A 24,322-nucleotide genomic window follows, 5' to 3' on the forward strand; every position below is an offset into this window, starting at 1 on the left:
TTTTTTTAGTCTCATACACTTGGTTTTCAGAGGGTGAAGTTGGACTGAGAGAGAAAATGATCAGGAGTAATTATAACAAATCATTATATGGATTTAGATTTTTGAATTTAAATAAACAATGAAAGGATGAAAAAAGGAAAAGACAGCAGCAGCTACATCAGCTATTCAACATTTGACTGTCTATCATTAGGTCCCCAAATATTTCACAGAGGGTGATTCCCTCTTCCGATGAAAAGTAAAGATTATAACTATAATGGAAAAATGAAATATAATCCTCACAAAGTACAACTAACCACAGACAGATTTATTTTGCAGTCAAATATACACAAACTGGGACATGAATGTCTGACACCTAAACACATGTTTACACACAACAAAGGTTGGATGAAATTTTATATTTTCTTTCACATTTAAGTTAGCCTACTTATATCCTTGTGAATACTTGCCATTACGTACACATGCATACAGAATACAATCCAACTTTTGAACATACTCAGACACACACCCGCACCCGCACGCACACACACACACACACACACACACACACACACACACACACACACACACACACACACACACACACACACACACACACACACACACACACACACACACACACACACACACACACACACACACACACACACACACACACACACACACAGGCTCTGAAAACTGGTACATAAACATCTACAAAAACACGGTCACAAACATTACAGGTCATCAAGAGGCTCACCTGTGTGCCAAAAATATACATATACAGTGTATCGTAGATATGATCAAGAAAAGACATCATTTGTACACTATGGCAAATTCATAGCAGGCGACATTTAAGAGCAGCAGAGCAACGACGGTACATTCAAAAATTCATTTGCAGTCAAAACAACTTGCACTCGAACTCAGCACTGAATAAAACTGGCTCAATGGGCACAAAGTAACACAGAGATGATGCCCCACAGAGATTTATTACATTTGAATCAAATGTTTGGGAAATAGGCTCATTTGTATTTTTGCTGAGATTTACATGAGAAGATTAAAATCACAAAGGGGAATACAAATTTACTAATTTCAGTTCACTCAAGAACAATTTAGATGGTTTTCATAAGTCTTAAATATTATTTCTTAATATTTTTGTGGCTGAACATTGGCAGGAACATTAAAATGGGTTTTCCTGTGTGGTATTTTTACAGTTAGTTGAGTGGAAAATCCCTCGGGCTTCTATCTCGGACATCCATCATTTCATCCAACATACTCTCTATTGTTGATCCATGAAAAGGAAATGTTGTAATTAATATTGTACAGTTGGGAAGTGCTGACAAAATCGGAAATAGGAAAATAGTTACTCCCAGTTTCCAGCCCTTGTGCTGAGCTAAGCTAACTAGCAGTACACACAGCGTCAACCTTCTCATGTAACTCTCAGCAAAAGATTAAAAAGCATAATTCCCCAAAAGGTCAAACCAAGGAAATGTGTCAACGGATTTTTCTTAGACATGTATAAAGCATAATGTTTAAATAATAATAAATAATAAAAGAGTCAGCTTTAGCCACAATGGAGCAAAAAAGTGGATTTTGCTGTTGTGCTCAGAAATTCTGCCAGTTCTTCAAAGTTCGCTCCCATCCCACAATATATAGGTGCTTTGTTTTCAAAGAACATGAACGGAAATGTGGGGATCTGAGACGGGGGAGCTACAACCAAGAAACTCTAACTCTTTATCCTCCAAAGTCGCACACTGGGCCTTATTCAGAGTCCAATTTAAATGGACGGCTTCTTTGCTGATAAGTGCAGAAAAAAATAAAGAAATATGTCGTGTGACGGATGTTAACAATGAGTCATAAACGCATGTTAAAGCCTCACTCTACACCGGCTCCCTCCAAAATCCAAGGTTCAAAAAGCAAAATCAGTGCTGGTCAAAACTTTCCCCTCCGCATTAAACTAACAAAGTAACACTCCAACGCTGTGCTGCCACCTTGTGGTTAATAAATATACAGCACTGACATGGTCAAGTAAGGAGTTTTCTCCTCTTGATTTTTTTTTCTCGGACAGTAACAGCTTTGAGACATGGTCGTTTCCATCTGAGCCGATTCGGACTCAGAGTGACGGCTGGTGATACAACACATAAGCAGCAGCAGAGTGTTTTGGTCCAAAAGCTGCGGAGAAGATGCCTTTTGACGCATTTCTCCCGTCATGCGGATGTTTCCTATCTTTCTACAGGTTGTGTTAATATCACATCTCTCCTAACATCCTCTGCAGCTTTGGACGGCAATTTACTGTAAGTGTTGTTGTTTTTCTTTAAAGTCAGAATGGCACAACATGTACACGTATGGCACTTTGACCGGGAGAGTCAACATGAATCCGTGCAATGAAATTGCAGGAGTCTTAAAAGTTAATTACACAGTGAAAAGCATGTGCACTGTACATTGAGATCTGTACATCAGATGGCACTGGTTGATGGGAAATAAATATACATCCTTACAATATCACCGATTCATTGTTTAAAGTCGATACATTCGTTTAATCCACTCAAATGACAGTACAAAAAACCCCCAAATAAATAACTCGAATAAATATGGTGAAAAATTCCCTTCTGTACAAATGATTTTCCCTTAATCCTAACAAATGGTTTGCCCACCTGGACAGGTATTGTTTGTCGAGACTGAAAAGAGAAAATGAGCAAAACGCAGCGATTGTCAAGAGCTGTCACATTAAAGCATTTTGTGATGACTGTGTGTTTTCTCCGCGATGAAGCTGTTGAAACCTTAGCGCTCATTTTACTAACAAACGAGCAAAATACAATCCACCAATAACTCCCCCCCCCCCCTGTACATTCTTTCCAGTAGATGATCGTTGCACTGTAAATAAAAGCGATGGCTGTTTGTGACTAACTAGGCACTTTGGAACATGAGTGTGGGAGATGGGTTCATCTCAGAAGTCAAAATGAAGAGCTGTTTTAATATGGCACGATGGGTTGAAGGAATCCTGTCGTCGCAAAGAGCATGTTGAGGGTTTGATTATCACTGGCTACAATTAAATACTGCACAGAAAAAACTCATGGCACTATGAGAAGCTTCGGAGAAAAGCATCCACGAAATGGCACATGTACTATTTATGTTTCACAGTCTGCATTAAAACACGTCCGACAAGTGTGCGAAAGAGAAAAACTAACTGGAGGAAACTACTCCTGTGCAGGTCGAGACCTCGACAGCGACGAGTGTAGATTTTCAGTGTATTTTTCCTTTTTAAATACATTTTTTAAAATCCCTTCATGTACTTTTATATCCTCTACAGCGGTGGTTCCAACCTTTTTTTGTGGCTGTGACAAGTCCACTCACTGTCCCTCATCAAGCAAATAAGGAATTTAGCTTCACAGCTTGTTTATATTCTATAAGAAAAGAATCAAACATAATAGTTTTATGGAGCAGAAAATATGTTCTTCCTTAATTTAATTCAACTCCGAGGTTGGTAAACATCATTTATTTTGGCACTATATTCCTACATAGACTGTCCAATAGGATTTAGGATATGTGATGAAGTCTACAGATCTGGGCTCCAGCTCCTTTTGTTTGTTTTTAAAAGGTCGTTACAATACTGTGTTACGCAAATAGAAAGAAATGAGACACCGAACGTAACTATTTACAAAGTCCATGAGTTGTTGTTTTGTTTTTAAATATATCTTTTGACATACTCTGTACTTATGGCTGATTGTAGAAAAATGTTCCGATTCAGGATGAAACATTGAAACTATGAGCATTTGTACAAGCAAGGCGAACATTTGGTTGATATTTCCCTTTGGACTGTTGTGAGATCAGATCCAGTCTGGTGACCACTTTGAGTCACATGTATTTTACACCAACAGCCAAATATGACCCCAAAATTTCATGTTGAATTGTTGATCTGTTTCACAAATTGTTTGTTTCTATTCGCACAAACTCTGCGTTTGTATTGTTTGTAAATAAAACAGTGAATTTGGCAGAATTGAACATTTTCACATTGGCAGAAAGGGAACTCTTAATATCTCCTTAATGTTTTAATTCATAGAGAAGAATTTGTTTGTAAAAAATATTAAGTGCATCATTAATCATAAAAGTTTGCAACCTACAGAGACGACTGCAGGATTATAAATATTTAAATAAATACAATTTGAAGTGTGGATACTATATACTATAAATACTATAAGAGGTGGGTGGGGCCACTTTGGTCTGGATCTGGTTGCTCTGGACGTACGTTAGTGGGACGGCACCTTGAAGTCGACTCCGGGCCAATCAGACGCTCAGGTCGGGAGGCTGATGTTGGCGTTCTCCGCCAGCGGGCTGGACATGCGGATCTGGGAGCTGCTCTTGCTGAGGATGGACAGCTGAGTCCCGCCGTTCACCCCACTGCTGGCCAGCGAGGGGTGCCGCTGCTGCTTCAGGTCCACAGCAAAGTACCGGTTCACCGTCCAGCTGCGCCATTTCCTCTTGATCTCCGACTGCACCTTCAGGGAGAAACTTCACAAGGTCATTTTTAATGTACTTTAAGCTGCATGAAAAGGTACAGTACACCGCACTCACAAGAAAGATATTAGATGTTTGGATATCTGATAAGAGATATTAAATGTAGATATTAAAAGCAGCAACAGTTGTTTATAGAAGAAGATATAACTGTTCGAAATACTATTTAAATGTTATTATGTTTTGCTTATATCTACATTTAAGTTTTTATTCCCTTTTGGATAATTATCTTACCAGCTTACACTCGTGTATTCATCAAAAGTAGCATTATGAGCATTTATGATATCAGTCTATATGAAAATCAAATGTGATAATATGAGATAGGACCAAATCTTACTTCTCCGTTGAGGAAACAGTAGAGAACAGCGACCACAAAGCCCTGAGGGGGAGAGAGGAGAAAAAGAAATTAGAGTAAAATCAGCTGGAAATGTTTTCACCTTTCAAAATAAATGCAACCCTTTTAGAAAATATAATATGAATTATAATAAGAGTCTTAAAGACGTGTCTACCAAATTGTAAATGTCCTCTGTGAAAGAAAATGGAGACCTCTTGTCCTCGATATGTATTTCTAAAATGTATTCTTTGTGGTGGCAGAATGTTATTTATACACATTCATTGCTCCCAGTGAAAACTTCCAATCGTTATTCTAATGTGTATTTTTGGTTGATTGCTGTGGATCGTGAGATGAAGGTTTGGACATCAGCATCCGTCTCCTTAACAGCCTCTTTGTATCCCGAGCACTCGGATGGTTTATCGTCACGACTTCTCATCCGTCTCCTGGAGTTTCTCTGGGACTGAAAGCGGACGTGTGAGTCGGTGCTTCTCGTACCTGGAAGGATCCGAGTCCCAGTTCGAACACCAGCCGCTCCCTCTTACTGACGTCCTCAGGTGAGAAGGCGAAGACGGTGTAGTGAATACCAAACAGAGGGATGAGCAGGAGGGTGGAGCGAGCCAGACGCCTGTGCACGCACACGCACACACACACACACACACACACACACACACACACAAGCACACAAGCACACAAACACACACGCACACAGATTGTAAATCAAAGTCGTTCTTATGTGAACATGTTTCACTGCTGCTGGTCATCTTGATGTGATGCAAGAACAGAGCCACTGATGAAATGTCATGATGACACACTTTCTGTCTATTGATGTGACCTGGTTCTCTTATGAACAGATTCCAATTTAGTCAAAACACACATTTACTTTTTGCAGATTGAATCAAAATGAACTGTTGGTTTATTTTTCTTATCGTCAAAAAATCCCACAAAAATAGAAAAAACAGCAAAGGCTTGATTCTTCCAACAAGGTCTGTCTGTGTAGACATGTCGTCCATCTTTATTTACTGTCTATGGTTTAAAGTGTATGTGAGAATGCTGATGAGCTAAATTAAGGAGGTGAACATGGTTAATTTGTCATTAGCAAGTTTATTTTGTATCCACAGTCTGTGGTATTAAGAGGTGGACCGACACATTGTTGGTTTTCATCTTTTAATGGGATTTGTTGACAATAATAATTGTAATACTTTTAAAAACCAGATTAAAACCATTATTGTTGACTTGCAATCGATCCCCGAAGTCACACAGATGGACAGAAACACACAATGGACACACAACAGATGATACCTTAAATATGAAACAACACACAATTGTGCAACACAGTGGTTTTAACAGTGCAGTTCTATGACGCTCAGGGGTCATTCAGGAACCGAACAAAGTCCAACTCACTTTCTACTCGGTGATAAAACACAAACGCTGATTCCGTTTTCTAAATGTTCATTGAGTTGACATGTTAATGTTGTAGTGTTGCAATCTGGAGGCGAACAACTATAACAGCTGCTTTCAGACATGCACTGAACGTTTCGGGAGCGGCTGTATGTGAGAACGCAAATGTCCGAGCCAGCAAAGCTAAGAAACCAAAAAAGAATAGAAACATCTCAGGAAGAGGAGCCACACATGCAGAAGACAGAGACGTCAACTTGGAAAGACAATAAGATTAGAAAGCGTTGGACGATAAGGGTCGACGTTAGTGTCGATGATTTCTGGAGTGAGATTTATCCATTGTATCCTGTCTCTTGCATGCAGACGTCCCTCGCCTGAATGGTCCAGATATTTTCCAGTTGTTGTGAACGCGTCGGACACAGACAATCTCCTGATGCCTTCTTTATATGTGGAAAGGAAAATGTCAATACACTCGATTTTTGGGATATTCTCCAGACATCATGTCTGAAAACGTCTAAAGTGTAACCGCATCTCCAGTTGTCGTGTCACGATCCAAACTTATGATAAGATTCTCTCTGGTTTGAGGTCAGACTTTGGGTAAGAACTGGTGTTAGGCACGTGGTTGTGATGGTGAAGGTTAAAAGGTCAATGAAGGTCCTCACAGGGACAGAAGTACAAACATGCACACATGTGTACTGTATGTGAGAGAGAGTACACATATGGGAGTCCAGACCGTCAGAGCAAAACTCGAAGAACTCCTGGAGTGAAACACACACACACACACACATGCGGTCGGCACAGACAGACACACAAACACGCATGTCTGAGGACGAACACACACACACACACACACACACACACTTACAGCGTGATGGTGGATAACTCTGACATCCTGCACGAATGCTGAACAGCCTGTGTGGGCTCACTGAAGCATTTCTGAGCACAGCTGCTACACAGCACAAAGACAACACAACAACACAACAAAGACAGTGTCTTTAGGGACACAGACACACGGTCTCACACAACACACACACACCCGTCTTCACACTTGGTCACGCACATACAGGTCTGAGCAACAGATGAGAATGACATTATCTGCAGGGCCTCAACAGACACGATCCAGTGGGAGCGGAGCAGGAGAGATGTCTGGCTACAGTACAACTCCATAATGAGGCAGGAGCTTCCTGCCAACAGGTAGTACAAACAAATCTGCTGTGAAAAGCGTCTGAGAGGACGGATCAGCGATTTACTGAAACGTTATAAATAAGACCGTTACAGCTCCTTCCCAGTCCATTTGTTATTTCATGGCTCGTGTCTGAACAGAGCTCCACTGTTTTTAAAGAACACGTCTAGTATTTAAAGTGTTAGTCAAGGAGAAGTCCAGGGTTTCCTCTGGTGTCTCATTGAAGGAAACATGTTATTATGTTTTTTTCTTATTGACAACAAATCCATTGTAAAAAATCCCAAACTACATAGTTTATTGGTCAATCTCTTCCACTTCTAACATATCTTTTCTAAATAGTGACAGTGCAGCTTTAATATTTTTTGCACAACAAATGAGCTCTTTATTTAAATGAGGCTTTAGATCATAGACAGTATATAAAGTGAAGCCAAATCACCCGGTTCGCCCCCTAGTGGCTGACTGCAGTATAACTCATAAACATAGACATGAAGCAAACCAAAAAGTCAAAGTACAAATTAAGACATTTTTGTTGTTTCTGTCATTTCAGGTAATTCTAACCAAACTGATTTCCACGTGTTTACCTTTCAAATGAGATAAAATAAAAAATGTAAAAATGGGGTAAATGATTGACAGGTAAGACTATCTCCCAATTAGACTGTAGAGATGTGTCATACACATGTATATATAGTCTCTTCTTTAGATACATAGGAAATACTTTTTAGTAATTATTAGTATTCGCATTAGTTGTTATATTATTGTTGTATTATTGTATTGTTTTGGTCTTATCGTGGGATTTGTTGAGAATAAAAAATACAGAACATCACCAGACTTATATCTAAGCAAAGGTAACATTTATTTTACGATTGTTTCTATCATACACATTCTATTAAAATTAATCTATCCTCATATGCAGGCACACACACAGATGCACACACACACACTCACAGTTATCACATTCCTGAAGACAAACATCTCACGTGTTAGTGACTTGGTGACTTACAGGTAAATGCTTGATTCATTTCCTCCGATATCAGGCGACTGCAGCTTCTGCACCAGGATGATGATGATTCCGACGAAGAGGACAAAATTGATCTGAGGAACAAACATGAACAAACCAGTCATCACCTAATTTCCAGTTACACAAAATAACACCCGGTCATGTGTACAAATGAAAACACAAGAATGTGTGAATGAACAAATCTGTATCTGTTGTACCATTATGGAGGCCACCACAGGTCCCTTGATCACCCACCAGAGGGCAGTGTTCTCATTAGTATCCCAGCATCTGGAGGAGAAGCAAAGTGTAAATCAATAATCTTCCAGTATGCTCCACTTCACTTTCTCTCCACACGTGGTGATACACAGCACAAAACAGAGCATCAATCAAGTGGCCATTTGCAGAGTGACAGAGGGAAGGGTCACAGGAGAGAGGGGGATTTAAAATGGAAGCAAAGCTGACAACTGGGAATACAACATGTTTAATCTATTTTTAAAATCTATTACTTATTTAGATTTGTTTTCTTACACATATTTAAATCAATATATATTGTTTACAGGAGATGGTAAAATACAAAGGAGGAGTTAAGTGTATGGAAATCAATAAGAGCTTCCTAAATGAATTATATGCCTGATTTTAAGATTTTAAAACAATGTAAATAAAAGTATCTGCAGCATCAAGAGTGACAAAACTTATTTCTCTCAACGGTGTCACGTGTTTCCCTAAATTCCTGCAACTGCAAAGCTTCTCTGCTTTGATTTTGGTGTTTGATTTTGAAAGTGGATTATTGTCCATTTGTAATTCATCTATTTCTTTATTTTGCATAAATAACCTGAGGCAGTAAAGTGAGTAGTATTACTAAGGTGCACTTATTTTCCAGGGGAATCTCAGGAAGTGAAGGTCGGGACGTACCCAGTGTCATGAAAGTGGAGCCTCAGAACTGCCCAGACAGTCACACAAATAGTGGGAGTCCCTGTGATAATAAAAACACAGTAAATATATATGTCATCATTACAGATAAGTACTTCTAATCAGTCAGATCAAGGCAACATATAGTGAAATAACATGTTTGTCGGGTCATTCAAACATCACATCTGTCATCTGTCATCTGAAAATAACTATTGCAGCAGAAGGAGAATATAATGTTTTTTGTCTCAGGATGATATTTCTTCTGAAACTTTATAATTTTTTTTAAATAAAAATGACTTCAAGGCTTTGGCAAATAAATATGCAAAAAAGTTTTAACAAGCCTGTCAGGAAATCCACTTCAGGGAATGAATTGTCTTCATCCATTATTAACAAACACATACTGTTTAGAGAATGAAGTTCCTGAATAATAAATCCCATGGAGTTCTCCTTCTCTCTCCCTGTTCTGCTGTATATCTCAAAATCACGTCTAAAAAATCTAATTGAGTCAAAGACGGTAACAAGAAGACGAGATTTTCAAAGTTAAAAACAAACGAGGGAGGGAAGTTCCCACTTTTCACCACTGGTCAGCCGCAGACTCACCCCATCCTACGATGGTGTACCAGTAGAAGTATCGTCTCTCGGGAAAGAAGGTCTCCACCAGCAGAGTGAAGAGATACAGACCTTCAATGAACAGCCAGAAGTAGTTGGACATGACACAGTAATGGAAGAAAACCATCACTGCCTTACACGCCACCTGCACAGAGAAGCCCAGGTGTAAACAGAGATTACTGTCACACGGGGCGATGGGGCCACGGCACACTGCAGACACCCTGCTCCGGTTCCCCTCAAAACACTTTGCACGATTCTATGAGCGGCGATTAAAAGTGCCTCTAATACTTCACAGCCTGCAGGAAAAGACCCACCTGTGTCAGGTGGACTGTAATCTAATGAGATCATGCTAATGAATAGAGTCCATACTCTGAGTGGGGGGGGGGTCAACCAATTACGGCGCTGATGTGATTTCCAGTAATACCATGTCATGATAGTGACCTGTGATTGCCATGGCGACCGCGGTAAAGAGGTTGTGTTTAAAAAAAAAGGCCAAAGGAGCCATTGATATGTTAATGGGCCTCTGGTAGAAGATTTCCACCGGCCTTGCAGAAGCCATTAGCGTACCTAATTAGCTTTATTTATCATGGCTGCCGAACAACAGTGAGCAACGTGTCGCTACCAGACAAAGGCTATAAGAGCTTGTTCTGCATGTGTAATCAGGGAGCATTAGTCATCTAATTGTGTGTTTACTGTTTCTAGCATTTGCGTGTGATTGAAGCTCCATCAAAAGGGGCACATCAAATAGGAAAAAGACGCGTCGGTTGGTTTCTGAGCCTTGTTTTGCATCTGGAGCAGATCAGGCCTGATTGTTTATTTTACTCTCTACAATGAAATGTTGTTGTTTTTATGAATCTCTTTATTAACGTTCTCTGGAAACAGTCGACTAATAAATCGACACAAACATCGTATACAGACTCCAAACCTGCCAGCGATTATTTAGTCCGAGTGGGAATCATTCAGATTAATAAAGGCCTCATTTTTCAATTATCTGCATCAAATCTAAATTAATAGAATAATTAGCCTGTGGAATTACAAAGACATTCATTAATAACCAAACCAGCGGTCACGGCGGTTTTCTCTCCTCCAGATGACGACCACAGATAGTGTTTGTTTTATAGAGCCTGTAAATGGCCGTGCAGTACATTTATATGAACGAGCTGCTGTCACTGACCGTGTGGACGAAGCAGTGGTCGCTGTCTTCCTGAGCGTACAGCACTCCGTCCTTGATGAAGACGGAGATGGCTCTCAGGATGAAGGACACAAACAGATTCATGTGGATGAAGTTTCTGGTGCAGTGGAGCTTCCTGCAGAGAAGAGAGAGGAGAAATAAATCAAATCTCCTCTTGTTATTCACACCCCTGTTTAAAAATGCATAGACAGATACAGATAAAGTGAATAATTAACAGGATTTTAATTATAACTTCCACCTTTTGAACCGTTGGCTGTTTTTACTCGAATTTCATTACCTTGCTCACTGGTTCATGGCATCGTCATTATACTGTTTGCTTTAGCTCAGCATGTGTTTTTAGATTAAAATGACTCAGAAAGTCTGATTTAGCTCGTCAGTAAAGTGCTTTTATGTTACAGGACAGTTTTAATTGAAAAACTGGTTCAAATTGTTCCGTTTTTGCACTTTTAGACAACAACATTTTTACAGAACCAACCTGTCGATAAAGCTAGTACAGGCTTGCATTAACCTTTCAATTTTTCTATTTCATTTCTGATTTACTTTTCTGTTTATTCTCGTAATTGTTTGGTCCAGGAAATATGAGAAAAAATCCATTAATAATTCCCTGAGCCCAAAATGACATTTTCTAAACAGTCCAGAGCTGAAGAACCTCCGGGTTTCTATCACACACTTCTGATAATTTCAGCAAATCCTCACGTCTGAGAAGCTGGAATTTGGGAATTTGGCCTTTCTACTTAAAAAAAACACTAATCTTCTGTTCATGGGGATAATGAGGATAAAGAAACTATTTAGACACGACTAGACTTAATACAGTGACAAACATTTGTCATGGATTCGGTCTCTGATTGGTTTTCTTTTTCATTCATTTATTTTTTTAATCCAAAGAAACACAAAAATACAGATACACATAAACCGAGCATATAAAATACACAAATAATAAAATTGAATAATCTCTTAAATTTTCCTGTTATTATTTCCAAACGGGGGAACAATAATTTGAGCTTGGATATTCAAATGGTTGAGGAAATGAATAAAGATGCTTAAATGAAAACACACGATGATGATGCTCACCTGAATCTGCAGAGGATAACCATGGCTGTCGTCAGAGACACCAACGATGTGCTGTAGCCGACTGTGTACAGGGCCTTGACTGACGCATAGTACATGTCCTGGGGTCACACAGAGAGGTTTAGAGTGTGTCTGTGTGTGTGTGTGTGAGATACATGTAACAGGATATTGAGATGCGGTGAGAGAGGACTTACAGGTTTGGTGGTGTTGTCGTAGAAGAAGCAGACGTCCACGTAGTGAGGGAACGGCTCGGACCAGCCGTACACGGTGCAGTTCCGACTGACCGTCCCCATTTCTGCACAGAAGGAAAACTCTCTCTCAACTCAACAGAAACACAGTGAGCTGCGTACGAAGGAGGTTCGAAAGGGACACGACAGGCCACAGGTAACAGTCCGGGTTCCACTCACCGTCCTCGGGGCCCATGAAGGCATGGAAGAGCTCGGGACAGTTGACCACCACGACTTCACCGACATTGGCCCCCTGCCAGCAGGTCAGGTTGTCCCACAACCACGGACACTCTGAGGACGAGAGGAAGAGGAACACACGAGTTCAGCGCTGCAACTCTGTCCTCGTCTAAATCCAGACTGAAAACCTTTTAATGAACACTTTTTTTATATCACTATTATTCTAAATCTTTATTATTATATACCATGTATGATCTTTCCTATTTTTTTGCTTTTATTTTATGCACATTGAGTTCACACTCAGCGTGCAGCCCTCCCACTGCACATTACGTGTGCCGTTATTACACTAAACAAATGACACTGACACTAATTAAATTGAACTGAAGTGAAATGAATTGAATTTCAGGGTAATTGAATCGGAGATAATAGCATTTCATTTCCAAAGATATCGAACATTTTCGCGAAACCCACACGGAGGAAACTGCTGTGACTGAAATCGTTTTGCGCCTCTCGACTTATCTCGGTCGGATCAGTTTGAAGGAGACATGTGTGAAGCGGCTCAGCTTTTCTTTCTTCTAGTGTGAGATGCATGTTACAGGTCCACAAAGTTAAAAAGCCAAAAGCTCGTGAAACACCTCGTCAGACGTCCGGCCAATACTTCTGCACACCACTCATGATGTCATGTGACAACGTTTGTTCACATCTCAAGTTATCCATGGGCTCATATCCACACACAACTGTATCAAGATGTAAATTTAATGCCAAACTATTGCACCTTTCCTCCCACACCTCCACGGTGAACAGGCCCTCAGCTCGAATCATGCAAACGTGTTGTAACTCTCCATGATTTAGCAGCTGATCGACACCAACGTCACAGAAAGAGCAACATACGACATTAGGTAGAACGCACAACTCTGCCAAAGCCGAGCGATGATTGTTGATCTTATAGTAAACAAAGAAAAAAGAAAAAGGAAGGAGGTCTAATAACCTAAATTATTTACTTGTCATAAAACATAGTTGGAGAAACTGAAAATAATAAATAAATCCTGGATCAGCACCCAGGCCCCATCCCTGCAAGTTTGGTGAAATCAGTTTGGTAGATTTCTTTTTTGCCAAATCCTGCCAATAATAAAGGAATAAACAAATAAACTGTATGGACATAATATTAGAAACTATGTCTCTCAGTATAATGGAATAGAAACCACAGCTTCTCCAAAACAAAGACTGAACATGGTAACTTTCACGAAGGTTAGATTTGTAGTTTTAAATGGATCCAACAAACTGTGAACTGAACGTATGGGTTTCAAAATACTTCAATGTTTAGATGTCATCTGTTTTTTGGAAGCTTATTCTGATACAATCCACTCGTCGGATTTCCCAAACTGGCTGAATTCTACTCAACCCAGTTCAATCTGTTTATTTCTTTCTGGTTTTGTTTTGATCTGATTCCATTCATCTGCCTCCATCATTACCTGACTCACGCTCACGAAAAATCTCACATCTTTTATTTCCAGTGCCGTTATATCACAGCTTTGATTTCTCTGTCTCTCTCGTTCTGCTTCCATGTCCTTTATCTCCAGCACCTCCCCGTCCCTCCCCCCCCCCCCCCTCCTCCTCTCACCAGCTCTCTAGGTTTAACCACGTTGTTGATGCTCGGGCGGTTTTATAGCGCTGCAGTGGCAGGTCTCATTGTGTGTGTGTTCACTCGCATGCATTTTTGAGTGTGTTTGTGAAATGTGTCACTGGACATGCAGTTGTGTACGCGAGTGTGTTTTTCAGACCTTCCTCTATTCTGCACGGCTCTCTAATCTGTTTTGGTTCTGTCTGGTGAGCCGGACACGAAGCCAATTACCTTTTAAAGGGCAAATCGGAGCCAAATGAGCCGCACTGAGCTACGGAGGTAACCGGCTTAATACAGCACTCTGTCTGCATCACTGGCTGCCTCACACAGGATCCCACAGCGGGCTGAATCTCCACTGAGCTGCAAAGCCACAGAATAATAACTACACATGTAGTGCACATGCACGGAAACAGAGATCCTGGAGATGGACACAGATTCTTAAGCTGATCTGATCAAAGGACTGAATTAGATTTGGGTTTTGTAACCGAGTCACGAAGTGCAACTGTAACAGAATACTGAGCAGAAATGCAGAGGTAATTTTTTTATATGGGACCAGATGCCACAAAAGAATTCCTTCATCATTTTAAACACTATGTTCCTGTTATAATCTGAATCTGGTTCTTTTAAATAATTTTACTAATCGTTAAAGAAGACAAACAAGCAGCAAAAATTAAGCAAAGCCGCAACTACTGATAATCCTCAAGTAATGAGCCATATAGTTTCCCTTTTAATTGACTGATCATTTGGACGATAAAATGATGCAAAATTTCAGTACAGTGAAATCACAGAAAACCCATTTACCAGTTTATTTCTGTAAAGTTGCTCTACATGAGAAGTTTGTGTCTTTTTATTCCACCATGAATTCAATCAAATTCATTCTCTTTCAGATTAGGAGAATTGATGAAGATGAAGATGGTTCAGTTCTGAAAAAGGTAAACACTGTAATTCATTTTGTAACAACAATTCATTTTGCAGTTTCTAAATTCACTTGGGTGGTGATTACAGCAACCGACAGCAAATCATTATGGGGCAATTTCACATGAGCTGCCGACCAATCTGAGGCTGGAGTACCGCAATTAAAAATAAAATAACAGATCAATCATGAAATATGCGTTTAGAAATGGACCTGGATAAATCAACAAGGAAAATGGGTCCAAACAAGCTGAAAGATGCCACCTCTCACTATTCGTTACCCTGTCCTCGTTTCTCTTTTTTCTTTCGCAACGTTTTCTCGAGGCCTGAAGTTGGATTTCTGCAAAGCAGGCTGTTTTTATCTCCTCATCAACGATTTGCTGTCAGCAGAAACACTGGATGGTTCCTCTTAAAGGAGAGGAGGGGGGGGGTGTGTGTCAGCGAGTGGAGGCAGTGTGACGATACAGTCTGAAAAAGGATATCTCAATACAGCATGAACAAGCTGCCCATGTTTCAGAGGAATAAAGGGATAAAATGACAGATTTTCAATGTGAAGACATTTTCAACTTGAATCCAATCATGTACGAGTTCTTTAAATATATGATGCACTCACTGGAACCCACCACAGAGCAGAAAACGTAGATACAAACACACGCAAAGATCACATGCCGTTTGCAGCGAGACTTCAGGGCCGACCTTTAAGATCTGCTGATGAAAAACGAGCTGAACTTACACCTCTTCTCTTTAAACGTGTTATCTCTCACACTGGCGGCTTGAATTTGTAACAAGCTAAGCACATCACACGGTTTAAATGCACGATGCAGGTGCATTTAAAGTCGACTTTTACTGGTGTAACGGACAAAACAACATCACGGCAGCCGACACACGGGTCAACAGGGTTGTATTTAGTCTGCTTTTTAATTAATCGGGTGTATTTTTGTGCCACCTCCTGTTCCCTTTAAAGCCAGATGTGCTTCCACCTTAGCAGATTGGTTTTATAAGGGCGGGCTTACTAGGAACTAAGAGAACGCTTCCCTGCAGTGCACGAGAATACCTGTGTGTGTTCAGATGGGCGCAAGTGTTTTTCCTGCTCAACCCATTCAGACCAGATGCAGCATATGCGTGTATATACCTTTAAGACCGAGTGCTTCTCCCTTTAGAGCCCAATGAGACATATGCTTCTCGTCTCACTGTTTTCAAGACATGTGACTGATGAAATACATCGTAATTCGCTGAAATACTCGCGGGAAATGCGCTTGTTATAGGAAATGTTGTTTGTTTGTCTGCAAAACAATTTAAATTCGCGTTTCAGACAGTGGCTGAGGATTCAAGAGAGGGGAGAGATTTTGAAGCAGATGGAAATAACAATGAAGAAAATTCAGACCCTTAGGAGAGGTGGGGGGGGGTCACTGTGAGTAAATCCACTAAGTTTAGGGTAACGGAAATGATTTATGTAAAAGCCAAATCTTTAAGCCATCAAATGGTTTTTATGTAATGTTTCTATCTCCTTCAAAGGCCGAGAAATTAAAGTTTTTACGCAGCATTGGCAACTATCTCAGCTCTTTAGAAAACCCTCAGACCTTCATCGACCATTTTCAAACAAAGCTTTGGTTTTAGAGTTTGTTTTTATCCGGTGCTTAAATTCTTAACATGTTAAACAATGTGGGCGATGGATGAGAAAGTGGCAACTTGTGTTGGTCTGAAACTAGCGTAGACACCTGCGTCGAGCTTCGCGCTGCGGATGTAGAGATGGCCCCTCGATCTTTTACGTCTCGTGCTTTTTCCTCTAGTGGCTGTCAGAGAAGCCGTGAGTCACAGTGCAGTCTGGGAGATGCAGTCTGCTGTGCAACTGTTGAGCCGCAGGAGGGCTGCAGCAGTTGCTAATGAAAACCACAATCCATAGCCAGGAAAATAATTGCTTCCAGGGATCACATGGCAACTTTCCTGTGTTTCTGGAGGAGAAGCATGTGCACGCGGCTCAGCGTGACATTACAGGGACACATTCGGTCTGTGAACTGTTTATCCCCGGATGGTCGTCTGTGCTGCAAGGTGATGTATTTATAAACTGAACATGACATGAAGGAACGTTCATCTTTCATCCGTGCATGTCTCCCTGTGACCTTTTCAAAGCTTGATTGGACAAACTGAAAAATGCCAGATCGTCTCAGCTAAAAAAAGCCTGTTTTCAATCGGTTGCTGGGAAGTCGCATGACGGTCATCGGAGTTTTCAGAGCAACACAATATGGGAACAATTTAAACACAGCAGCGGGGCAATGAATACCGGTGGCGTCAGTCACTGCCCCGATTGTGCAAACAGAAGCACGCGAGAACAGAAACGCACACTTACCCAACTCAAGGTCGTCGTTGGGGTTGTGGACCTCGATCCTCTCCATGCATTTCTCATGTTCACGCTTTATTAAACAGTGCTCGGACTCTGAGGCCACCTGGAGAAAACACACAAACACAAACCATGACACTCTACGTACTGACACTGACACTGTGCCATGGAAAGTTGACGTAATAAGCTTCTTGGGGAAGAGTATTGTTCGTTAAAATGATTCAAGTTATAATGGAAAACTTGTTTCGCTAACAATTGATTCATTACACACCCAGCTACATTATGATTTATGTTGTAGTTCGGTTTCTGTCCACCCGCTGAATATAAATCAAATATATTTTAACTTTTAGCTCTAATTTTAGTTTCTACCCAACATAAAACTTGTCAATCTGTTTGTAGAAATATTAGATTTATGTATGTATACTACCCCATCTCCCCCCTATTTTTGATGCCCATTACTGAACCCTGGGTTGTAAAAATGTAATTAATCAAATATGACGTGTGGTCGACTATAAACAGATTCTGCATGTGAATATGCACAGTGTGAGACTTTTGGGGTGGGGTGGGAAACCTTCTTGTTTCTGATTCCAGTTTGAGCAGACTTTGGTGGCCTGTAGGTAAACAGTCAGAAAAAAAGGAGTCTGAACTCATTGACAGAAATGCAGCAGCTATCTGCTTTTTTCATTTATCTGCATTCATGTGCAGGTAGCGGTTAATAGAGATCAGCCCAAATGTCGTCTGGACTTAAAAGACCTACCAAAAGTATCGCTGCTTGTGTTTTGTGTGGAGAAACGTTGGCATGTGTGATAGATGAAACTAGTTGGACTATAAACAGAAGATAGAGTCTTGGCCTGGATATCTACTGTCTACACTGGAAGCACCAACATATTGGCCGTTGCTCTCAGAGGCTAATTCATCGTCAGATAATAGGCCAGAGGCTTGGGAATCGTTGCTATCATGCGTCAAAGATAAGTCTTCATGCATTTATTCTGCAAAATATTTACTGGCCGCAGGATCAGTTGTGACTCGACCATTTGCTGGGCGAGTTCCCCCATTCTCTCTCTTCATTTCATGCTTACACTGTCCTATTAAAGGCAAACAGCCCCCAAATATTTATATTTATCTAGTTCTCTGCCTCTTAATTCAACGAATTAAGGAGATTTGCCAACTGACGACCAGTTTTGAGTGATCAAATCAAATCCCTGAGGTTTTTGTTTCTTCTCCAAAACCCCCAAATTTACAACCCACGTCAAATTCTGCTTCACCTTGATATTTGAAGAACACACTGTGAGAGAAAGTGGTGTCTGTGTCTGTGTCGGTGGTGCAGTCAGAGAAACTCTTTACCCTGAGGTAGTAGAGTTAACGAACATCTCTCAACTTCTCCATAACTCTCGCTCTCGCTCTCTCATGGCCAATCTCTGTTTTGCACCCCCAGCTTTCCTGCACCCTCCTCCCTCGCTCTCACTATGAAATGATGGGTGCTGTATATCCCGGCCCTCTGAGCCATGCCTGACTCTTCGCTCCATCTCTCTGGGCCCTAATATGAATTCACTTCAGGCCTCGCTGCCTTGATAAGATAGGGCATCAGCCGACTGTGAAGATGTCCTAAGATTCACTTCCTCTCTCCGTCGTGCTGCACGTGGAGGGAATTCTTAAGCGTTGCTCAGAGCATTGTGCAGAATCATCTGATTCCACAAACACTTCCTGCTTCACTAAACAAAAACAACAAGAAATCAGAGAGCACTTTTTTTCCATCTTGTTGTTGGCGTTTGATATTATTTTATGAAACCGACACTGGCGTTGTTAGAAAGAACGACTCTTTGTACCCGTACCAAACGTCCATGTTGCTAAGCAGCAGGTAACCAGCTAAGAGCCAACACGTATTGGAGGCAGAGCTTCCCAGAAATGAGAAATAATTGGATGCAGATGACTAAATGACTAATATCAGTTTGGCGTGAGCGCAGACAGGCCTGTAAGATGACAATATGAAATATGTCCCTCATTAATTGACTTCCATGGAATCCTGGAGAGAAATGTATGCATGTTATTGAGCTATTTTTATTTCACTGTAACTGCAAACCGTTTATTCCATTCTATTATACTCTGATTATTAACTCTGAGCTAGACGTCACACACACACACACACACACACACACACACACACACACACACACACACACACACACACACACACACACACACACACACACACACACACACTGTTGTTAGGCTGTAGTTCACTCTGATGGGAGAAAAGGAGGAAATCATGTGACTCAGAATATCGAGACATCAACCAAGACTTGACTTCTCTTCCTCTCCTCTCCTCTCCTCTCACTCTTACTCTTACTCTCATCTTCCTCTCCTCCTTCCTCTTCCTCTCCTCTTACTCTTGCTCTTACGCTCCTCCTTCCTCTTCCTCTTCCTCTCCTCCTTCCTCTTCCTCTCCTCTCACTCTTACTCTTACGCTCCTCCTTCCTCTTCCTCTCCTCCTTCCTCTCCCTCTCCTCTCACTCTTACTCTTACTCTTACTCTCCTCTTCCTCTATACTCTCCGAAACAGATGTCTGTCCAGATAAGCTGCCCATTTTGAAGCCGCAGAATTTCCCTCCCCCAGGGTATTTTCAAGGGCCAGATAACTGAGTGGCTCCCACAGCACTGTGCAGCACAGATAATAAAACTCCCATTTGACGTTGCAGACCACTGGCCCTGTGTACAGACCCATTTGACACACGACAAGTGCATCACAACAGACGTATCTGCCACATCAGCCGCTGAAGGTCAGCGTGCGACTGCCTTGTGCAAAGATGTCAGCTGGAGGAACAGTTCACATATGTTCGGGAACAATGTTAAATTAGAGGTTAGAAAATACATTTGTGACCGCACGGACACATGGGGAATTCATCTCAGTCTCCCTGGCAACCATCGTCAACTCTGACTATTACTGTTTCTACTGGTCATGACAAAAGCATGAAGAAATGAGCACCACAATGAAAGTCAGAGAGTGAATGCCAGGACGTCAGAGTCACATAACATCACATGTATTTTTACATGTTACATGCTTCACCAAGGAAACTGCTGCCGCGCTGCATCAGTGTGTTGAATAAAATCCCTCCCACACATCTCGCACAACTCCTCCATTCTGCGTTTTTATTTCAACGACGCCGCTATAATGGAAGTGAGCAGATGGATCTCCAGGTCAGTCAGGCCATCTGTTATTGTTCTATAACATCCGGCCAGTCGCCTTAACACAGAGCTGATCCAGGAGCTGTGAACGTATGCTGATGTGCTGAGGCGGCATATGGTGATCGCCATCCTTCCAGCGCCCATCACAGACACAGAGTGTTCGTATGAAAATAGACCAAAGGAAGAGCGGCGAGAGAAAGAGAGAGAGAGGAGGCCAGTGAAGTGATGGTGACATGCAACATGCAAACACACTCACAGGCTTATGTATGGATATATGCATTCCTGTGTGCAATTTCAGTGCATCCCTGTGAACTCACACAAACACACACACACACACACACACACACACACACACACACACACACACACACACACACACACACACACACACACACACACACACACACACACACACACACACACACACACACACACACACACACACGGTGGATACATGCACACATAAAACTCACCAGGGCAGCAGAAAGATTGCAGTCAGCAGGTAGCCTCTCATTTGTCTCCCGTGAAAGACTCGTATCCAAAAGCCTCTACGATGTGTGTGTGTGTGTGTGTGTGTGTGTGTGTGTGGGAGTTCACAGGGATGCACTGAAATTGCTCCCCTCAGCGTCACCGCACTTCAGCATCAAGGGCTCTGAAATACAACACACAGACAGGAAGGAAGTCTGTAAGAGAACAAACACCAACACAACAGCAGTTACAGTGTAATGTTGCTCTGCAAGGGGCCAGATTAATACAGTTTACTGTAACGACGTAATAGCGTTTTTTTTTCAAACACCGATTATTGTGAATGCTTCTGTTTTTTTAGATGCTCTTTTGATTTCAGTACTGACGTCATAGCCGGTAGCTCTCTGATTACTCATGGCAAACTTTAGAAATTGAGTCACTGGCTCCGGGGGATTGATTCCAGATCAAATCATTTGTTTTTACACAGAATTCAGCTCAGTGGGTTTATTGTGGGAAACACCAGAGTCTCACAGCTTTGGTGCAGGCTGGAAAAACCATGAGAACTAATGTGCTGTGAATAGAATCTGTGGTTAGTTTGTTTCACCAGAAAAGTAAAATGAAACTCTTTACACATGCATCCTCATTAAAGTCATTATACTGGATATTGTGAAATAGCATTTATATTTTCTTGTAGAAATTAAATCATGCCACAGTGTGTGTGTGTGTATATATCAATTTATAACCCTCATATATAAATCTAATGCACATTTGTTATTTTCAGAATATTTTATATAATATAATATATATTAATATATAATATGGCTGTGTTTTGTTTGTTTTTATGTTATTTCATGTGTTTTTACTTTACTAGATAAATAACAATTATTATAATTATTATTGACAAGAGGGGGTTAGTTGATAACTGAAGGAAAGGGGGAAAAATTACAATTGAAAGTATATTCAAAATAAAGTAAGTAAACAATTCAAGTAAACAAGTAAAATTCTAAGACAATAAAATGTTTGTAGCGGGGGTCGGACTTAAAAACAACTCCCTACCCTCAACCCCCACCCCCGCCCTTCACGCCTTACTCATCAGCACAGCCTCCTGAAAACACAATGATTCACTGCAAACACACTGGAGAGAACCAGCAGACACACACACACTCAGCTAATTCATGCACACACACTGACAAATTCCGCTCTGTGTTCCCTTCCCTCCAGTACCGAATCCAATTACCTCTAAAGCATCTCTCGGATGCTTTATCAAGTGATAGGACAGGCCGTGCTCAGAGGAAAAGCCCTGAGATACAGAGGGGGAGAATAACACGTGTGCAGGCAGGGCTGCAACCAAACTGTCTGGAAGAAACAGAAAGACTGACACATGCAGAGACAGACATGGGGTCTGTTGGTCTCTTTCCTTTTGTCTCTTTAACCCAACATATCACAGCAGCCATGTTGCTGGGGGCTGAAAAAAGGACCAACATCGAACTCTCCTGGAGGGCAAATGAAAGCAAGAGAGTGTTTTCTCTGCTCAGCTCTGGATAAATGAAGCCAAATTCTAAATGTTGTTTAATCCAGAAGCAAAAAGAAGTAAGGCACAATACCTTCAAATGAAATCAACCCGTGACACAAGACTAAGAAAGCACATCCCAAAAATGTGCACATATGAGTGTGTGCGTGTGTGTGTGTGTGTGTGTGTGTGTGTGTGTTTGTGTGTGTGTGTGTGTGTGTGCAGATACAGATGCAGAAATACAAAAACAAGAGATGGAGAGGAGAAGAACGGGAGCTCTTCATGTCTGTGCACCATCTTTAATGATTTATCTCCATGGCAAAGATAATTTTAAAGATGTGTCTCATTGGATCAGCTGCCTCATCATGTGTGTGTGTGTGTCCAATTCTTCTCTGGTGCATCAATGATTCATCCCCAGTTTAAACAGATCCCATGTAAGACATGAGAGGCTTCCAATTAACCCAAATGCAGCTGTGTTAAAGCCTGCGTGCATCTGTCAGTGTGCAGCGACGCTCCCACTCAAAACCACGACTCCCGTGGACGTGTAGCCCACATTAGAGGAATGACAGTTTATCTCTGCTGCTGTTTTGCTCCTCTTAAAAACGTTTTCTGGACAAATCGCGGAGGAAAAGATAAACACAAAACAATCAATTACAATCAATCAGTGACAAAGGATTTTCCCCCGGTGCTGCAGGATCAATGGGCTAATTTTGCTCAGGTCCGCCCCCCCCTTCTATTCCCGCTTCCACTAAGGTTTGATTCACCCAGTGCATGCGGGTGACCTTCGCTTTGCACATTGGAAAAAACAAAAGCAAAGACGAGCGTCTGCACTCCAGATGCACCCACTGAATTCCTCATTCGTGAGGAAATTAGATTTTTTTTTTGTCAAAACAGGAAAATCTTCATCTTCATGCATCAGTCGCAGAGAAAACCAGAGATGTGAGTGAAAGCGCATCAGCAGCCGAGGAAACAAGTAGAAAGGGAACTTACCGATGCGTAATTTTCACAGGCGCAAATATCTAGACATGAGGCCATCGGTATTCCGCCGCGGTGTTTGTCCGTGGTTTGGGTTTGTCTTGGAGAATATCTCGTTTTACGCACACGACGCGGCAATCAGCTCTTCCCTGGAAAATGACAGGTGCCGATACTGCTGCTGCTGCAGGACGCAAACTCACCGCTGCTGCTGCTGCTGCGGCACCACGACGAGGAGGAGGAGGAGGAGGAAGAGGAGGAGAGGGAGGGTGGTGTCAGTTCCTTCGGGATTCGCACCTCTTCAGACACAGAGGCAACAAAGTGAGGAAACAGTTTAGTCTACAAATGCAAGGATGCAGCTTGGAGGAGGAGGAGGAGGAGGAGGAAGAAGGAGGAGGAGGAGGGTTTGCAAAAAAATCTTAGCATGCACCGGGATGTTGATTAGACAGGAAAAAAAAACCCTCCCCACGTGTATTCTCATACCGAGATAAGTTCTCAAAAAAACCCTATTTTTTTCTGAAAAACAGAGCTTTGTTTTTTTTTCAAGTGAATGCAATACGCTTCCGTATTCTCATGCGTGGGAGTTTGCTCCAAAAACTATTCATGAAACTCCCGGACGTTTGCGCCTGCTCCACTCAGACGCCCCAGAAGGCCCGGCTCCCTGCTGGGTGTAATTTGCGGTGCACTGAGTCGTGCGTGACTCACATGTAGTCAGAAGTTCATGTGAATCCCTGCGTGTGATC

The 24,322-nt window shown here is 41.5% G+C and overlaps 1 protein-coding gene across 4 annotated transcripts; it reads right to left on the reverse strand.

Moving 5' to 3' along the window:
* Positions 1 to 283: 283 nt before the first annotated feature.
* Positions 284 to 23,958, reverse strand: LOC118118248 (pituitary adenylate cyclase-activating polypeptide type I receptor). Of its 4 annotated transcripts, none has more exons than XM_035171273.2 (15): positions 23,783 to 23,956; positions 21,106 to 21,284; positions 17,460 to 17,556; positions 12,583 to 12,693; positions 12,370 to 12,470; positions 12,179 to 12,276; positions 11,090 to 11,222; positions 9,907 to 10,060; positions 9,310 to 9,370; positions 8,616 to 8,685; positions 8,401 to 8,492; positions 7,083 to 7,166; positions 5,318 to 5,447; positions 4,826 to 4,867; positions 284 to 4,472 (listed from the first exon to the last, which is right to left on the reverse strand). In XM_035171273.2, exons 3-15 carry the CDS (start codon positions 17,503 to 17,505, stop codon positions 4,269 to 4,271), a joined length of 1,326 nt encoding a protein of 441 aa, XP_035027164.2. In that variant the 5' UTR covers positions 17,506 to 17,556; positions 21,106 to 21,284; positions 23,783 to 23,956; the 3' UTR covers positions 284 to 4,268. The 4 variants fall into 4 exon arrangements, with proteins under 4 accessions (XP_035027164.2, XP_035027163.2, XP_035027162.1 ...); XM_035171272.2 differs by having other exon boundaries at positions 23,598 to 23,956; XM_035171271.2 differs by lacking the exon at positions 21,106 to 21,284 and having other exon boundaries at positions 23,598 to 23,958.
* Between the last annotated feature and the right edge of the window lie 364 nt (positions 23,959 to 24,322).

This window comes from Hippoglossus stenolepis, chromosome 11, assembly GCF_022539355.2.
Source record: "Hippoglossus stenolepis isolate QCI-W04-F060 chromosome 11, HSTE1.2, whole genome shotgun sequence".
In the NCBI taxonomy this organism is placed as follows: Eukaryota; Metazoa; Chordata; class Actinopteri; order Pleuronectiformes; family Pleuronectidae; genus Hippoglossus; species Hippoglossus stenolepis.